Below are 17,156 nucleotides of genomic sequence, written 5' to 3' on the forward strand. Positions count from 1 at the left end.
GGACTATTTAAAGTCCATGGGGAGTTGCACAGGCGTGGCACTTCTACACAACGACATCATTAACTCTGATGGTGAAAGAAGGTGCAATGGAGTCATGCCAGAGATGGAAAGCTGGCTTCATCTGAATGGTACAGGGCAGAAATGGCAGGGGCATTTACCCATCCCATCTACCAGAACATGCACGCCCTCTTCTCAGATTCTCCTGCTGCTGCTGCTTCATGGAGCGGACGCTACTTAAAATATTCACTGGGCAGGAAAAGGAGTCCATAGCCCAGCCATTGTGTCACTCACGTGGGAGGCAGCAGATCTGTGTTCCAGGCCCCGATCCAATGAATATTTAAATATTTTCTACAAAGTGGAACAGAGTCAAGGAGACACTGAGAAGGCCCTAAATGCCCTCCTGCCTTAGTGTTCCTGGAAGGCAGGAGCTCTAATGTCTGCTGTGAACCAGGGGATTTACACCCACATCTCCCGCATCCCAAATAAGTGCCCCTCCCAGTGAACTATTGGGTCTGCTGCCTGGGGACAACTTGCTTTGCTTCGGTTAAAAGACCCCTGAAATGCAATGAAATAAAACATTTTAATTTTCGCCAGGGTTAAAACAAGGGAAAAGAGAAAACATTTCATGTCGGTTTGATCCAAACACAAAAGTCGTTTTTGCCAGACCAGACTCAGCGGGGCCGTGTGCGTACGCAGTATTACAGCTGAGTCTTACCAGAGTCTCCTGTTCATTCCTTGGAGACACGGCTCCTCGCGCCTGCGTCTGCAGATGGGGTTTGAACCAGGACTCTTCTGTGCTAGCAGCTGCTGCACCAACTTCACGCTTCTCTGTGCAGTGCCGTCATTTCTGTCCCACTTTTAGGAGCCAGAAGTGAATGGCAAAGCTCTACCAGATATCCCAAGTGATCATCTTCCCCTCGAGCCACCCTGGGCATGAACTTACCTGCCATTACATACATGCTTTACATTTGGCTACTATATTCCTGGTAACAGAGACGCAGTTGCCAGTGAATACCTGCACAAGTTTTCCTGTTCACCTGGAGCTCCCTTGCCCCCATTATGAATGATGATGCACCCTCATTTCCAAAAAGAAAGTCATATAAAGACAAAGCGTCTCGCCACATAGGAGCAGCAAATGTGAGCATTAAGCAAGCAAGAGAAGAAAACAACTGCCATTTCTCGCGGGCGTAGATGGGAGCTGTGTGGAGTTATGCGAAGGGGCCAGCGATGGTCCTGGCAGGCTTTGGTTCTGAAATATGGAACTACTTATGAAACTAGGGTGTGATATATTTGTCAGAGCTCTGACTTTTAAAGAGTCCCAACAATGTTAAAAAGGAATTTCCCTGTCAAGAAGTTCATCCGTTATCCCTGGCTTGCAGTGAGCTGGATGCAATGTCTCTCCTTGAACATCTCACCCTATCGTCTTTTCTAAGGCCATCTCAGTGACAGTTGCAACACTCCTGGATGTGGGGCAGGGGAACTCAACTGAATACTCACAGCTGTGCACATCATGTAGCCCAACCCAAAATCAAACCGGCACTGCTCATTCATGGAGTAGTGAATTCCTGGCAGCTGGGGCAGGGACGGCCAGTCGTGCTCAAAGGGATCATCACGCAGACAATCATAAGAGCTGCAAAAGGCAAGAATTACAGTCACAGATGGGAATGGGAGACTTCAACAGTCATCCTGGTTTCCCTGCGGTGTGGGTCCAACCAAAATACGGCGTGCAGTTTTCCGACTGGCTCGCAGAGCAGTCGGGACTTTAACAGGCCTGTGTGGTTCCTGCCGGGCTGTGCAAGACCTGAACGTGGGGCAGAGAACTCTAGCTGTCTCCTGCCATTTTGGTTTAGCGTCCAGGTAAATGACTAACTCCTTGAGGTCTGTATGGGAAAGCAACAGAGGAAAATTCTTCCCAAATGTGCCTGAGAAGAAAAGAAAAGGTTTAATTACATTTTCCCTTTGCAAAATGTCTTCCTAGCTGTTGTCTTTCAGGTGCAGCTTTAGAGGCAGAAGGCAGCCTCGGAAGAAGGCTAGCCAAGAATACTGCTGAGTGCCACCATGCAGTCCTGTGCCGTGCTCCTGGAGGAGCAAGTCCCCGTACGAGCAAGTGCGCCTTTTGGTCTGTGCTTTATTAAACAGCAAGGGCTGTCCTGTCTTCGTCGTCATTCTGACAGTTTTGTCCCCACTTCCGAGAGCCTCACAGGCTCTCCTTTCTCTGTGCAGGGGACAAGGGATTCTTCTGCTATCTTAAGCAATGCCTGTTTCTGCCAATGCACTTGAAATATGTCTGGGTAAAAAACCTAGTGCACGGAGGATCCTGATGGCATCATTAATGGATGAGTCCGGTATAATTGCGAGTTAAATTCAAAGTTACTATCCCAAGTGTCATATGGCAGACAGGCTCTCTGCTACACACGTCAGTGAATTAACATATCTAGACTATCACAAAAATAGCTCAGGTGTCCTCATTAAATTTAACCATCGACCTATCTGTTAAGCTCATTTCTTTGCTCTGATGGTCACACTTGCGTTTGCCTGCCATTATTCATCGCATCCGCACAACCCTTCATTATGAAAACTGCCAATCAGAAGTCCATCTCAGACCTGAGTCGGTGCGTTTGCTGCAGGAGCAAGGCAAACTGCTCTGCATTTGGCAATTATTCAAGTTGCCCTAATGATCCCTGGGGACGAGGGACAGAATTATGCATCTAGATCTACTTTTGAACAAAACAATGCTCCTGTTTTAGCTGGGAGCTGTTTTTATTAATAGCAACTCTTTACTACACCTGCATTTTTAAAAAAAAAAAATCAGGGCTCTTAGCCAGATGGTAATTATTTATTATGAAGCTTAAAGAGACACTATTAATTGAGACATCACACTTCTCCTTGATCATTTTTTAGGTACTGCTGTCAAAAGGAACACCTAAGATATTAGCACTTCAAAATAATTGTGAAAAATCAAGACTGGTTTCTTTGCATTGTCTAGTCGTTCTCCCAGCTCCCCCTATATGGTCCATTAGGAGGTTTTCCTATGTTGTTTGTTGGCATCTCTCATGCAGCAACAAGGCATATATGTACAGATATAGTCATATAGGAAAAACATGATTAAATATCATGAGTATTGGCAGGGGATATGGAAGGAGTGGCTCATGTACAAAGGAAAGAAAAAAATATAGAGCTGTTAAGAGGGGAAATGAGGTAGCTTTTGTGTCAACAGGGTATTTAAGAGAAAGGAACCACAAAAAGTAGACCTGAGGGCCATAGCCTTCCTTCTGATGCCCATTGAAGCACAGGGTGGCCCGTGAACACATCCAACAGCAGAACTTTCCCCTTAAAGTACTACAGTAAAATGCAATGGGCTTGGTACAACTTTGGTGGTAGGAAACACCTCTGTTGCTACCAACCAGAGGTGCCACCAATCCTTCAGTTATTTTTTACACTGATGAGTGGCGCTCAAACAAGTAAGATAGGTTTTATGTCCAGGTGGGAGGAAAGCGAGTTGCTAATGGGAGCAGTAATAATATTTACAGGTCTGGGAAGAGAGCCGCACAATATCACCCTTCTGTAATGGCAATGACGTGGAACAAAGCAGCTGTCAATGTGAGCATTAACTGCCTGCAGTTCCTGGGAAGGTGTCTCACACCTACCAGGTTGGGGGGGGGGGGCTTTCTTTTTGGTTTGATTTTGGTAATCCAGGTTAGTATTAAAAGTCCAATATACAAGTGTTGCATTCAGAGATGCTGAAAATGCTTCCTAACCAAAGAGGAGAGTCAGGTTAATAGCTACTCACTGCAGATAGCGGTTTAGCTCTTGCTGGCTACAACGAGACCAGTGGAAGCGATGGAACGCAGCCTGCACGAGGGGGGCCATGATGCTCCCCAGCCGGACTTCATCCCCGCACCTGTTCCCCTGGCCGTCATGCTCCATGCCTAATCTAGAACAGAAGATGGGAGAAGTGGCAGATGCTCATCAAGGGTGAGAACTTAAGTGGCTCAGGTCCCTAAGTCCCACTGAAAGTCAAGGAGACTTCATGCTCCTGAATCACTTGGGGCATGTCCACATGGAGGAGCTGTTGGAAAAGAAGCCAGTAGTTCCCATGTGGACTCTCAGACCTTTGTGAGGACAAGGAAAACCCACATGGAGAACGAGTGTAGAAGAGCTCCCGAGCTGTAGCAAATCCAGATTCCAGGCTACTTCTCATTTAGACAAATCTTTAGGTTCTTTTAAAAAGGTTACCCCAAGTGACAGAGAGCAGCTTTTTATTACCCTTGTCTTTATTAAAAATACTTTCCCCTTGGCGCTTTATTAGGATTTCTACTGCAATCTTCTCTGGCCAACGTTCGACTAATATCAGAGGCTCCTTTCAGGCAACACGTGGTTGGTCACCAACACTATGGTAGCATGTTGTGCCTCTACGTGTTTTCAAAAGCTAAGAGGCATTTTAGACATATACCGTCTAATCTGCTCATAGGTTTCTTTTAACCATAGCTCCAAAAGTGCTGAAAACAAAAGTTAGCAACCCAAGGAACAAATTTCATGTAGGCATCAATTTTGTGTCCCTCTGATTAATATGCATGAATAATAAGATTCAACGATTCAGGCAAAAGCTCCTAACGTAAAGCACAGTAAAGCCTTCAATAATTGTCGAAACAAGAAACAGAAAAAAGTGCCTGCTGGCTTTCATAGGGAAAAGGTATAACAGAGTGAATCTGTTCAGTGAAAGGATTTATGAGATTTGTTATTCTATCGAGGTGGTGAAGGCAAGTAAATGTGTGTGCTTTATTAATAAATAAACCAAGTTACTTTAAAATTACAGATCCACCAGCTTGTTGCATGCTCCAAGTTTACCACGGAAACAATTCATGTCATATCCTTTATATAAAGTATATGGAATGAATGTAGCTTCAGGCCTTGGCCTATGTTACTGCATAGTAACTGGTCATGTGGCTTGTATGCAACATTATACTGTATTACTAGAAGCTGATGTAAGCAGAGTACCGTATTTACCCCAATACAAGATGACCCTGAATTTAAGACAACCCCCAAATAATTATATAGATGTATTATAACTTTCCATGTATGGAATCTAATTACTGGAGGATTAAATTCATCCCTCCCCCACTACTGCAGGTGGTGGGGGGAGAGGTGAGGAGGAGGCCAGTACCGGGGCAGACAGTGAGGGGACAGACAGTAGTGGGGACATTGTAGGGCACGTGGTGGGGGGCAGGCAGTGTGGAGGTGGTAGGGCAGGCAGCTTGCCCCCTTTTACCTGCCCTCCCTATTTACCCCCTCCTCCCGCCGATCAGGTCCCAGATCCCCCCTCCCGTGCCCCACCTATTCCTTGCTCCATGCCACTTATGCCCCCCTTCAGCCTCCAGTCCCAATGCCCCCTTCCCCCTCTCTCTCCCACACCCCTCAATCTCCCCCTTATCTTTGCTGCATGTGGGCAGGCTCTGACCCTGCTGCAGCCCAAGGCACTGAGCATGGCTCCAGCCCATGCCGTAGCAGAGGAGCAGAGCTGGCATTGCTGCTGCAGGGCCAGGCTGCGGTGGGGACAGAGCCTGCAGGCATGAAGCAAAGGTAAGGAAGAGTGCGGCAGAGGGGGAGAGAAGGGGAGGGGTGGTGTGGGGGAAGCGGGGAGCAGACTAGAGACAGTGGGGGCTTGAGACCGTGCAGGAGGCTGAAGGGGTCTAGAGGCAGCAGTGGCCCTGGCCCTGGCACAGCTGCCTGCCCTCTGCCTCCTTGTACTTGATTGTAAGGAAAGGGGCTTCTTCCCCCATGTTAGATGGGGAGAACAACTCACCGTCTAATCAGATCAGTGTGGTCAGTGTATGCAAGTTACTGAAGATGGTTTTCATGAATCTTGGCTTGTAATGAATCAAGGAATTCACATTCCTTAATAGTAAAAATACTCTGCATTTCTCCTAGGCGACTACAATGCATTGATCAGCTTTATCTCATATTATTCCTGGGAAGAAATATCACTTCCCTGTGACAGCTAGGTATTCCCTGACCCAGAACACCTCAGCAGCTGGCCAGAGATCACACGGGAAGTCGTTGTGAGAACCAAGACTGGAATCAAGGTCTAATGCTTTACACTTGCCTCTGAGCCACAGGACCACATCTTCCCAACCCCCAAAATATTTCCCAGCATCTGAATGGATAAGACCTGTTAAAGCACCACTTACACGTGTCCAGTTTCATGGGCCACCACAAAGGCAGAGGAAAAACCGTCTTCATGGTTGAGGGTGCAGCTTCGTACGGGATGACACATTCCAGTAACTGGAGCGTAACCTAGGACAGAGCATGTAGTGCGGGAGGTAAGGGAAGACAAGCAAGAGAGTGTGCCTGCAAAGCCTCACTACGGCGCCCGTCTGTCATGGCATCTCCCATGAAAGAAGAATTTCCAAAAGTGCTGCCGGCGTCGGGGCTCCACACAAGGAGCAGGCAGTTCGCCGGGGTGCGCACACCCAACGAACGCTTCCCATCAACATGTTCCAGCCCCACAGCATTCATATCCTAGCTGTTAGTTAAGCACCAAATGACTATTAAGGGCCAAATTCTGTCCCGACTTACACAGCGGGACAGCTGGCGTTGTGAGCCAGACATTTCCGGGCCCTCTTCCTATGGTGAGATGAGAATGATTCTCCGGCACTTCCACTTGCTCTCAAATAATGTAAGCAACCCTTCTTCTTTCAGGAAGGCAGGCTAGTCAATCATGAGATGCATTTAGACAGTAACTGGATTCCAGATTCAACTCTAGGCACAAATGTTTTTGCAGTACAACTTGTTCAACATTGAACTACCTGGTAGATAACCAGTGATGTGCCTATAAAAGACAATGCCACGCTGGGAATGGCGCTGGTGAACAGGGCAGCCGTATTTCAAGAATGCACAGAAACCAGACTCCATGTCAATCAAGTATTATCACACACACAAGAAAGCATATTAGTCTCACAGATCAGCCATGCAATTGAAGTGCTTCTTTTAAAGGTAACAAGAGACTTCTACTCTGAACTTTTAATTAATGTGCTCCCTCAGCTATGAAATATAGGAAGAGAGCCTGTTGAACAAATTACATTCTTGTCATGGTTCACCAAGAACGCAGTGTAATCTCCTTCTGGGCCATCCTGCATCCGATCTCATACAGCCAGGCAAGGGGAAAGGTAGGGAGGGAATAAGGACCCTGCCTAGTCTAGTGGCAGTGCTCAGGGGCACAAGGAAATACCAGTCGTTAGGGAGTAAAAAGAGAGTGGCACTAACCAATTTAGTGTTAGAGGGCAGGAACTGTAACATCCACCCCTCTGATCAGAGCTGTTCTCATATGGGCTCAGATCATATCCAGTACCCTGCAAAAAGGTAAAAATGAGCTACTCTTGGTGACGCTGTTCCTGATCCTTGTGGCAAAGGACATCTGCTATAGCACAGTACTTCTGGAAGTTCCTGTGGAAGTACTGCAATCACTGCTTTGCAGTGGTGTCTTGGGGCAAAAGCTACCCAACAGCACGTCTGGGACTATTCGAGACCATTTCTAGAACAGTCAAGACAATGCACAATAAACCGATCACCTTAAACAACCCCAATATCACAGAGATGGCAACACAATGGGGACTGAATCAGAAACGAGGTAATCTGAAGTCCAATGGTGCTTGGCAAAATACTCAATGCTGAAAGGTAACTATTAGTGCAAAACTTTACTTTTGTCTAAATGGTGACAGAAAAGCAATGCAGTAGTCATCAGGGTTGCAGGTGACTACCACTTGGCATATGCCTACCTTGCATGCCAGATGGGCCAAAATCCTGTCGTGTGAGAAAAATAGCGTGGTCGTGATATTCTGCGTGTCCAGTGTCAGGCTTCTGCTGCAGATAGGCCCAGCGACATACGTTCTCCAAACTCTGAGAAGGGTTTCCAATCTCTATTAAGCTCATGGACTAGATATTCCAGGAAGAAAAGGACCACAGTGATTATTTATGTCAGTCAGCCTTTCCTACAGTGTTCCCTCTGAAGAAATATTCTGGCATTTGCTCAAACGCTATACAAAACCCCCATTCAGATGGAGGGAGAAATGCATTATACAAAGACAGCATGAAAATATCACATCTAATACATGTCAGTTATGGCATCCGCACATATTTTCTCTTGCCTGGATGAGCTGCGGGACAAAGAGTGTGAGTAATTTAATAACATGCAGTATTACTTTGTGTGCCACATGTTGTTACCATCTCTTTGTGTCATCACAGTGCCTGTGAGCATCACCCATAAACCTGCACCCTCCTGGGCAAGGGACTGAGCCGATACAGAACGGCCCCAGTCCCAGATGTCTCAGATTATGAAGGCAAGAGATAACAAATGGATACAGATGGACAGGAGAGCACAGGAGCACAGAAAGAGGAAGAGGCCCCCCACTTCGTATTTGCAAACTGCCACTGAACTGTCCCTCGTGGTAGAAAACCTGGTTTATTCCCTCTGTCTTTTTTTCTGAAAAGAGTTACCTTGATGATGGTTGTTTGTAGGAAAAACTAAATGGGCAGTACTTAAGTCCTCAGCTTTCTTCTAGTCATCCCAATTTGTGATAGAGGTGTAATAAGGAGATACCGCCTGTCCCACTGCTCTGTCTTCTTCTAATGATGGCCAGTGATCAAATGTTGAAGCTGATTCTTTCAGATCTATCTTTGATACCATTTGCCATGAATAGTTGCTGGCCTGTCTGTCAACCCAGATGGTCCAGATGCTCTCCACCCCAGGGTGTTGAGGGAGCTAGCTGGGGTTATTGCAGGGCCCTTGGCACAGCTTTACGAGTGCTCGTGGTGCTCGGGCCAGGTGCCAGATGATTGGAAGATAGCTAACGTGGTCCCCATCTTTAAAAAAGGGAAGAGAGAGGACCCGGGCAACTATAGCCCATCAGTCTTACCTCTATCCTTGGGAAACGCTTTAAGAAGCTCCTCAAGGAGCACATCTGTGACGGGCCAGCATCAGGGATGATGCTCAAGGGCAAGCAGCACGGTTTCATTAGGGGCAGGTCATGTCAGACCAACCTGATTGTTTTTTATGATCAGGTCACAAAGGCAGTGGATGCAGGTGTCGCCATGGATGTAGTCTTTCTAGACTTCAGCAAGGCCTTTGACACCATCTCCCACCCCATCCTCATTAAAAAACTAGGCGACTGTGGCATTGATGCCTACCCAGTCAGATGGATTGCAGATTGGCTCAAGGGTCGTACTCAGAGGGTGGTGGTGGACGGGTCATATTCAACCTGGGGGGAAGTGGGCAGTGGAGTCCCCCAGGGCTCGGTCCTTGGGCCTGCGCTGTTCAATTTCTTCATCAGCGATTTGGACAACAGGGTGAAAAGCAACCTGTTTAAATTCGCTAATGATACCAAAATTTGGGGTGAGGTGAGCACGCTAGTAGGGAGGGAAAGACTGCAACAAGATCTGGATAGGTTACAGGAGTGGGCTGACATAAACAGGATGCGTTTCAATACTGACAAGTGCAGGGTGCTGCACGTGGGCAGTAGAAACCAGCAGCACACTTATAGAATGGGAAACTCCCTTCCTGAGAGCACGGAGGCAGAAAGGGATCTTGGAGTCATTATTGACTCCCAGATGAACATAGGCCGGCAGTGTGAGGTCACGGTTGGCAGGGCTAACCGGACCTTGTCGTGCATCCACAGGTGCATCTCAAGTAGAGCCAGGGAGGTGATCCTCCCCCTCTATGCAGCACTGGTCAGGCCGCAGCTGGAGTACTGCGTCCAGTTCTGGGCGCCGCACTTCAGGAGGGACGTGGACAACATGGAGAGGGTCCAGAGGAGGCCACCCGCATGGTCAGGGGGCAGCAGGGCAGGCCCTACACTGAATGACTGCGGGACCTGAACCTGTTCAGCCTTCACAAGAGAAGGCTGAGGGGGGACCTGGTGACTGTCTATAAACTCACTAGGGGGGACCAGAAGCGTTTGGGGGAGACACTGTTTCCCCTAGCCGCCCCCACCCCCGCATAACAAGGAACAATGGACACAAGTTATTGGAGAGTAGATTTAGATTAGACATCCGCAAGAACTACTTCTCGGTCAGGGCAGCTAGGAGCTGGAACCAGCTTCCAAGGGAAGCGGTGCTGGCTCCTACCCTGGGGGTCTTTAAGAAGAGGCTTGATGCCTACCTGGCTGGAGTCATCTGAGCCCAGTTTTTTCTCCCACCCAGGCGGGGGCTCGGACTTGAAGATCTACAAGGTCCCTTCGACCTGACTTCTATGATTCTATGAACCCTGAATAAATTGCTCGAGTTGGTTCATCCTCTGGAAGGCAGATCCTTCAGTCAAGGATTCTCTAGGGGAGGATTGAACAAATCTCTGTTCCTTCAGGTCTCATGTTCAATTTGGATGTGAGGCTGCTGGGAGAGTACATTAGGTGACATCTGCTTCCATGTCTCCATTTAATCAGGTCTGGATGGTACGGTCACTTATCAAATGTTCAGCCGACGTTGAATTTCGAAGGCAGTTAACTGGCTGAAACGTGTCAAGGGGATGCTTGCTGTTTGAGCAAGCAACTGGAAAGATTATGCCCATGCCAGTGCAGACAGTAGAGTTTGAGATCTTTCACTGGGCCTTTGAATGCCACAGGATGTCCAGTTCAATGCAATGGCTACGTGAGCTTGCTTTCAGGCATGGACCTTTCCATCGTTACCCACAATTCTCCCCTCAGCAGTAGATTACTTCAATCCATTCTACAACTGGAAACGTGTGGCTGCCCACCCACTTAGCAGTATTTCCTATCTTATGTGTAGTGACCTGCTGAAATTGTGATTTTGTGGAAATCATGAAATACGGCATAGCCTGCACCAGCAGGCCAAGTCCGCCAAATTCACAAAATTTGTGAAAAAATAAAAAGAGAAATAACTGAGAAGGTTGCCTGTCATGTGGCCCTGCCCCTCTCCCCCTCGGTAGCGAGGGGCAGGGCCGTATGATGGACAGCCCGTAGCCAATCAACAGCGAGGGGTGGGGCAGCCATTATCCTGGGCGACCCTCTGCGTGGGTAACCCCCCACCCTTCTCTAGTGGGGTGTGCAGCCAAGCCCTCTGGGAAGCCTGTATTTTATTTTCAGTAAGTTTTTTTTCCCCATGGATTTCACGAATTTTGTGGGCGATGCTCCATTTTGTGAGTTGTGCAAACTCACAATCGCAGTAGGCCACCAGGGCCCCTCCACCAATCAGAGGCATGGGTGGGGCCCCACCACGACCAGCCCACTCATACAGCGGCCAGCCCTGCAAACTCCCCACAAAATCAGCTGGCTGCCTCCGTGACTTGGGTAGCCTCCTAATCCTATCTGCACGGCGTAGCTCCTGCTTCAGTGATTAAAAAGGAGTTAGTGTGTGTTAGGTGTTGTGCAAAGGACTGGACACAAAAAGGCCTATTAAAACCCAACCTCAACTCAACATTTGCTTTTTTAAAAACATATTCTTTTTTGCAAGTCCTTCAGGCACAGCATATTCGGCAGTGTTCATTGTCAATGCTTATGAAAGCTTACTCTGTGTGGGATGCTATAACGTGTGTGACTAATTGGCCCATCCTGCGCCTTCCAGAATTTGTAAGAAATACACATGTGAACTCTGGCCTTCCATTTGCCAAACTAATGTTTCCAAGGCAACATTGTTACCCCAACAAGAACAACCACAATTTAGCTGCATGCACTCTTCTATAAGTCTTTATCACATAAGGTGAAGTAAACATAGAGCAAAGTCTATGTTTTGTGCCAGAAGTAAAAGAAAAGAAATATGTTTTATGTTTAGACCCAGGGATACATTTGACATGTCCTTTAATGCAGTGCAGAGAGAAGGGAAATCCACAATGGCTCGTGGAAAAACAACTGGAATAGGTAAAAGCCTGGCTTGCCAAACTGATTTCTGGCAAAGCAAGGCCGTTGCAGTGCTGCAAGTTTTGACAATAACAGATGAATAAGCCAGCCAGACAGGCCGTTTGGATTCAGATACCAGAATGCCTTACACAAAAGGGATATGGGGCAATTACAAGACTTGAACTATAATCCCGCAGCTGACTACTGCCAGTTATAACTTCCTTTGGAAAGAGGACTAACCACCTTATTAAAACAGCAAAATGACTATGCTGTGTTTAATTCGTGCCACTGCACATATTTGTATGGTAACTTCAAAGCAAGCGCGGACTGAAAATCAGGCCGTGAAGTCCCGGCCATTTTTCAAGATGATGGCAATAGTCCGATTGATGTCTATGGGCCTAATGTTTTGGCCCCTGAACCTTGAGGCATTCATCGGTGTAGTCCAAAGATAAAAGGACAACTCCACCCGGACCTTTCCTCTCCAAAGCTTCCAAAAGAAAAGCATGTCAGAAAAGCCAATGACCGTTCCTCCCAGGACATTTCACAAAGCACAGGAGGTTTTGAAGCAAGAGGCAAAAATCTCAAACAAAACTTATACAGGCAAAAATGCTTCCTAGCAATTCTGTTTCTCATAATTATCTCCTTTCATGCTTCCTCTCAAATGAAAACCATCTTATATTTTATATAAAAGTGGGATTATCAGGAAACAGAAGATAAAATGCCGGAGCAGCACTCTGCTCTGTTTAAGGGCCAGCATTATCCCCCACTACTTATTTGACTATTGCCAAAACAACTTCTTTATAGCAGCTAGCAGGAATGGAGGTAGAGTGGGGAGAAGTAGTAACTCCAAACAACCAACCATTAGTAACTAATTTGCCATTCCTTGCCAACAAAAAATGGATCTCATTGTCGTGGCACAGCTACAGCATGGGATAAAAGAGCTAAGCTTGGCACGATCAGACACAGATGCTCATAGCACACTTCTGACCTGCACGGATTCTGCCACTGAGAACAGACGCAGCGTTTTGAAACGTGTGCCGCTGTTACTAGCGTTGTTGGCATCTGCTTGTTGGTCACTAAAGCTTCAGCTGCTGCGTAGCACAGGGGCGGGTGATTATTTTGGGCAGAGGGCTGCTTGCTGAGTTTTGGTAAGCCATCGAGGGCCGCGTGACAGGCAGCCAGGGGCAGATAATTATTAATTTTCTAAATTTTTTAAGGGTCCCGCGGCTTGGATAGAATGGCCTGGCAGGCCCCCAGGCCGCATTTTGCCCACCCCTGAAGTAGCAAAACCTGCAGCTGGGTCCAATGCACCTCAGTGCCTTAAAACTCAAGTAAGTTTAGGAGCTCGCCTTCAAGAGAATGGGACACATGAAACAGGTTTACATGGAACGGGGTGATCTGGGTCTGTGAAGTGCAGGGGGAAAATTACCCTACTGGAAAAGACTAAAAATCTAGAAAACCTGTAAAATGTGCTACCTATTTCCAGTCTCTATTACCTTGCCACAGACACAATATGGCTCTGGACAAGTGACCTTAAGGAGCAAAGCGTCAGCCTTTTTCTTCCTACAGGGTCAAAGCTCAAATACACGGTGGCAAATACATTCACTAGGAGGGGTACATGCTTGTCAAAAATGTGAGCAGGGAGGCTATGAGCCATGCCAACAAGGAGAAATGAAATAACCACGTGAGAGTCCCAGAGTCCACAGTGCCCAGAGTAAGATGCAATTACACCGTATTCAAAGGTCTTCAAGCATGAGTGACATTTATCCACTGGTCCACCCCTCGTGGTCACAGGGTTGCATCATGCAAAGAGAAACCCACCTAATTTAGAGAGAGTGCTTCTTTGGCAATTAGTCAGAACTTCCAAAACTCAACTGGCCCATACCATCATGGTCTTCACAGACCTCGTATACCAATAATGGTCTTCACAGACCTCAACAAGTCCCCCTCCTACGCTTACGGAGCCACCTCTAGAAAGTTAGAGTGATTGCTGCCATCCTACTAAGGAAGGAAATTCATGAGAAGCATGGGGATGGTTTTATGACATCAGTCGTGTGCTGTGGCAGATAAAGGCAGATGTAGTAGATGGGGTGCAAGATATGGTATAGAGGCTTCCTGCAAGGATTTGATGGTCCCAGAAGCTGAGATGCCAGAGATGCTGCATAAGTCTATACAATTTCCCATTGGAGGCAATAGGCGAGCATTCCCCAAACCAGGTAATCCCAAGTGTTGATTAAAATAGTCCCTACGCAAAAAGAATGGGACTCTAAATAGGAAGATGAAAACAGAACAATCAGGACTCTGAGGGCGCGTCTACACAAGGCGCTTACTGCGCAGTAGCCTAGTAACACTGCGCAGCAGCGTGCCAGTCAGAAGCTGTGCTAATACACTACTGCACAGTGTAGTTAGGCTACCGCATAGTAAGCATCACCAAAAAAAAGTGTGTCGGCACTACTGCAGTTACTGCGCATTTAGTTAGTATTTCATTAAGCACATACTAAACTAAATGCACAGTAACTACTGCGCATTAATGAACGTGTAGACACACCCTGAGTGAAGGAAGTGTACATCTCTGTTTAGTTTGGGAGTGTAGAAGGGTGGAGGAGAGTAGCACATGCCAAGTGGAGAGGTAGGTGTTACTGGTGGCTAGGGACATGCCTCTGCTGCTGGAGGCTACAGATGCTGCAGCTGGCTGAGGGCTAGAAGACATCTTTCCCAGCAGAGCAATGGAGAATATTCTTCAGCTGATTGAGTCCAAAGTTGCCAGTGGAAAGAGAAACTTTCCTTCTCACTGCAGCTGGAGAAGCAGGAAATCTTGGGGTACTGCAGCTAATACCAGGGGATGTCTCTGGAGACGAGCAGCAGAGACAGCTGGGCCAGCTGTTAGCCCAAATTCTGTCTATGGAGCAACCCAAGGGGACGACCAAGCTCTGGAGAGAAGAAACATGCCTTTCTTCTTCCCGTGCTCTCCCTGTTTCTCGTCTTTCTGCCCTTCCTTTGTTCAGTGGAAACAACAGCTGAAGAGGGCTGAGCTGCAGCCTCCATCTCTGCTTATGGGCTGGGGAGGTACAGTGGAGCAATAGGAAGTGGCTTATGTGACTTGGTCTGGAGAACTGGATGCCTGCCTCTCTCTTACTCCCTGTTTCCTGTTTGGTGGAGTTACTGGCAGCATTAAACAGTATTTCTGAAGAACAGCAATATATGAAAACTGTCAGTAGTGGATTCAGTAATCCTTAAAATATTCTTGGAAGTGTAGAAATAACTTGGAAAATGTGGAATACTGGAAAATGTAAAGGTGAATATTATAAAAAAGAGAGAAAATTAGTAAAAGTTTATCCAAACCTTTCAGGAACAGTCCAACTGACAATATCTGGGAGCCGCTGATGTCAGGGGCGTGACCAAATTTTGGTTAATTGAAGGTTTTATTTAACTGGCATTTTAAATAATTGGGTTGATTGCACTCTGATGCTAATGAGAGGGTGCTAGCTGACAAGAATGCAAGGAAGTCTGGCTGGTCTGGAGCGTGCTAGAAAAAAAGACCTTTCAAAACTCCTCCATTAGATGGTGCTCCAAGAGTAACAACCGACGCGGCTCCGTCACTCCCGACTGGCAGAGACTCCTGGCAGACGAGGGGAACAGCTCAACTTGTTACACTTCCAATTATCGATCAGAAAAGTGAAAGAGCGGGCCTGCTCCTGAGCCCATCTGAAATCAGTGCTTCCCCTTCTTAAACGGATAACAGATCGACTAAAAAAAACAAACCTGTTCAAATTATTTCTACTTGGCATTTCCACCGTTTACCACATATTAGATGAGATTATTTATCCCCTTCCGTCAGACTGCACAAGACAAGTGAAAAATAAATAAAAGGAAGTATCTGGTGTCCATGGGAACAGCGTTAACAAAAATAGCTCATTCAGCAAAGTGACATTTTGCATTTGAAGGATTTCTACGGGTTTGCGGTGGCGGTGGCTTGCGAGCGGGGCTTGAGAGCTGATTCCACACAAGCAGCAGCGGAGCAGGAAGACCAAGCGGGGCCTGGTATCGGCCAGAGCGGCGCCCCTCGAGGTCTCAGCAGAAACGTTTGAGAAATAACACGCTACGAGTCTGACAGAAAATGAGAGCGATTCTTTCATTTCCGCCAGAGGAAGGGTATGCCCTTCCCCTCCCTGCCTCCCCCCGATACCCAACCCCGGAAGGGATGCAAACCGCCGTACACAGCGACACGAGAAGTGAGGTGCGACACACAAATACTGCAGGCCCTGATCCAGCAGCTCTGTCTGCAGCGGTGCGGGGATCCGAGCAGGGGTTGCAAGCCCTTCAGGTTAGGCAGCTTCTACAACAAACCTATGCGCTCATCCACTTGGCTAGTCTGGCGGAGGCCCTCAGTTCTGCAAGCTGCTGCTAGGGCCGTGCTGAGCCCGCTGCCTGCAGCGGAGGTCTCAGGTGTTCAGCACCTTGAACAACAGATTCAAACCCGCAGCAAACTCAAGGGCCTGGGCGGAGGGCAAGTGAATCTAGCCTGAGTCCTCCTCTTGAGCTCAAAATTACGGGAACTGGAGAAGGGGTGCTACACTCGAAGAAGTGGAAGCTGGTGTCAGGTTGGACGTGGCCTTCTGCAGCTCCATCCCAGCTACTCTCGCGAAGAGTGGAGAGCAAAGGAAGCCGCTCCAAGGAAAAGGCTGCTTTCCAGCCTGCCTGGCCGGGCAGGAGTCGCAGTGCTTCAATGTGGAAAGGCCAGTGATAGCAGGACAAACAGATCACCACTGCAGGAGGATACTGGCTGCAATCCTGCCCCCACTGAGGCCAACAGGAAGCCTGCCAGTGACTCGGGAGCATTGACTTTGGACTAGAAGGGATCACATAGGTCTCACCATACCCAGTTCCTTGCTACCACCGGCAGCCATGACACACTATTTGTTTTAATCAAACTCCACATTTAAACCAGGTAGAGTTTACAACCCCCCCGATGATCCAACTTGGAGGCTGCTCCAAAGCATCAGGGCTGCAATGTCCTTTACTTTACTCAGTCCTCCTCTCCCTGGCGTTTCCCCCCCAAACTGAAAACAAGCCTACTCCCTCCCAGCACGCATCCTGCCGCACTAGCAAAGGCTAGCCTGTGGCTCGCACCCCACTAGTGGCACAGGCAGCCTCTGCGTGTGGCACACAGCAGCTGGGGGTGGTGGCAGGCAGCGGAGCAGTGGAGCGGGCAGTAGGTTTTCGGCGGCTTTTCCTGAAAACGGGTGACCAGAATCATGCGATCTCCTGAGAGCCCTGTGCAATGGCAGGCATAATTCCTGGTCTCTACTGGAA

At 47.8% G+C, this 17,156-nt stretch overlaps 1 protein-coding gene across 1 annotated transcript in view; it reads right to left on the reverse strand.

Annotated features, from left to right (window-relative positions):
• ADAMTS2 (ADAM metallopeptidase with thrombospondin type 1 motif 2) overlaps positions 1–17,156 on the reverse strand; it is a 236,069-nt gene that overhangs the window by 34,541 nt on the left and 184,372 nt on the right. The window contains exons 5-8 of the mRNA XM_019535184.1: positions 7,776–7,932; positions 6,189–6,294; positions 3,791–3,934; positions 1,498–1,630 (exon numbers count right to left, since the gene is read on the reverse strand). Of these exons, the coding sequence (XP_019390729.1) occupies positions 1,498–1,630; positions 3,791–3,934; positions 6,189–6,294; positions 7,776–7,932 (540 nt within the window). The remainder of the gene's footprint in view (positions 1–1,497; positions 1,631–3,790; positions 3,935–6,188; positions 6,295–7,775; positions 7,933–17,156) is intronic.

Source organism: Crocodylus porosus, unplaced genomic scaffold (assembly GCF_001723895.1).
Source record: "Crocodylus porosus isolate Cpor-Errol unplaced genomic scaffold, CroPor_comp1, whole genome shotgun sequence".
Taxonomy (NCBI): domain Eukaryota; kingdom Metazoa; phylum Chordata; order Crocodylia; family Crocodylidae; genus Crocodylus; species Crocodylus porosus.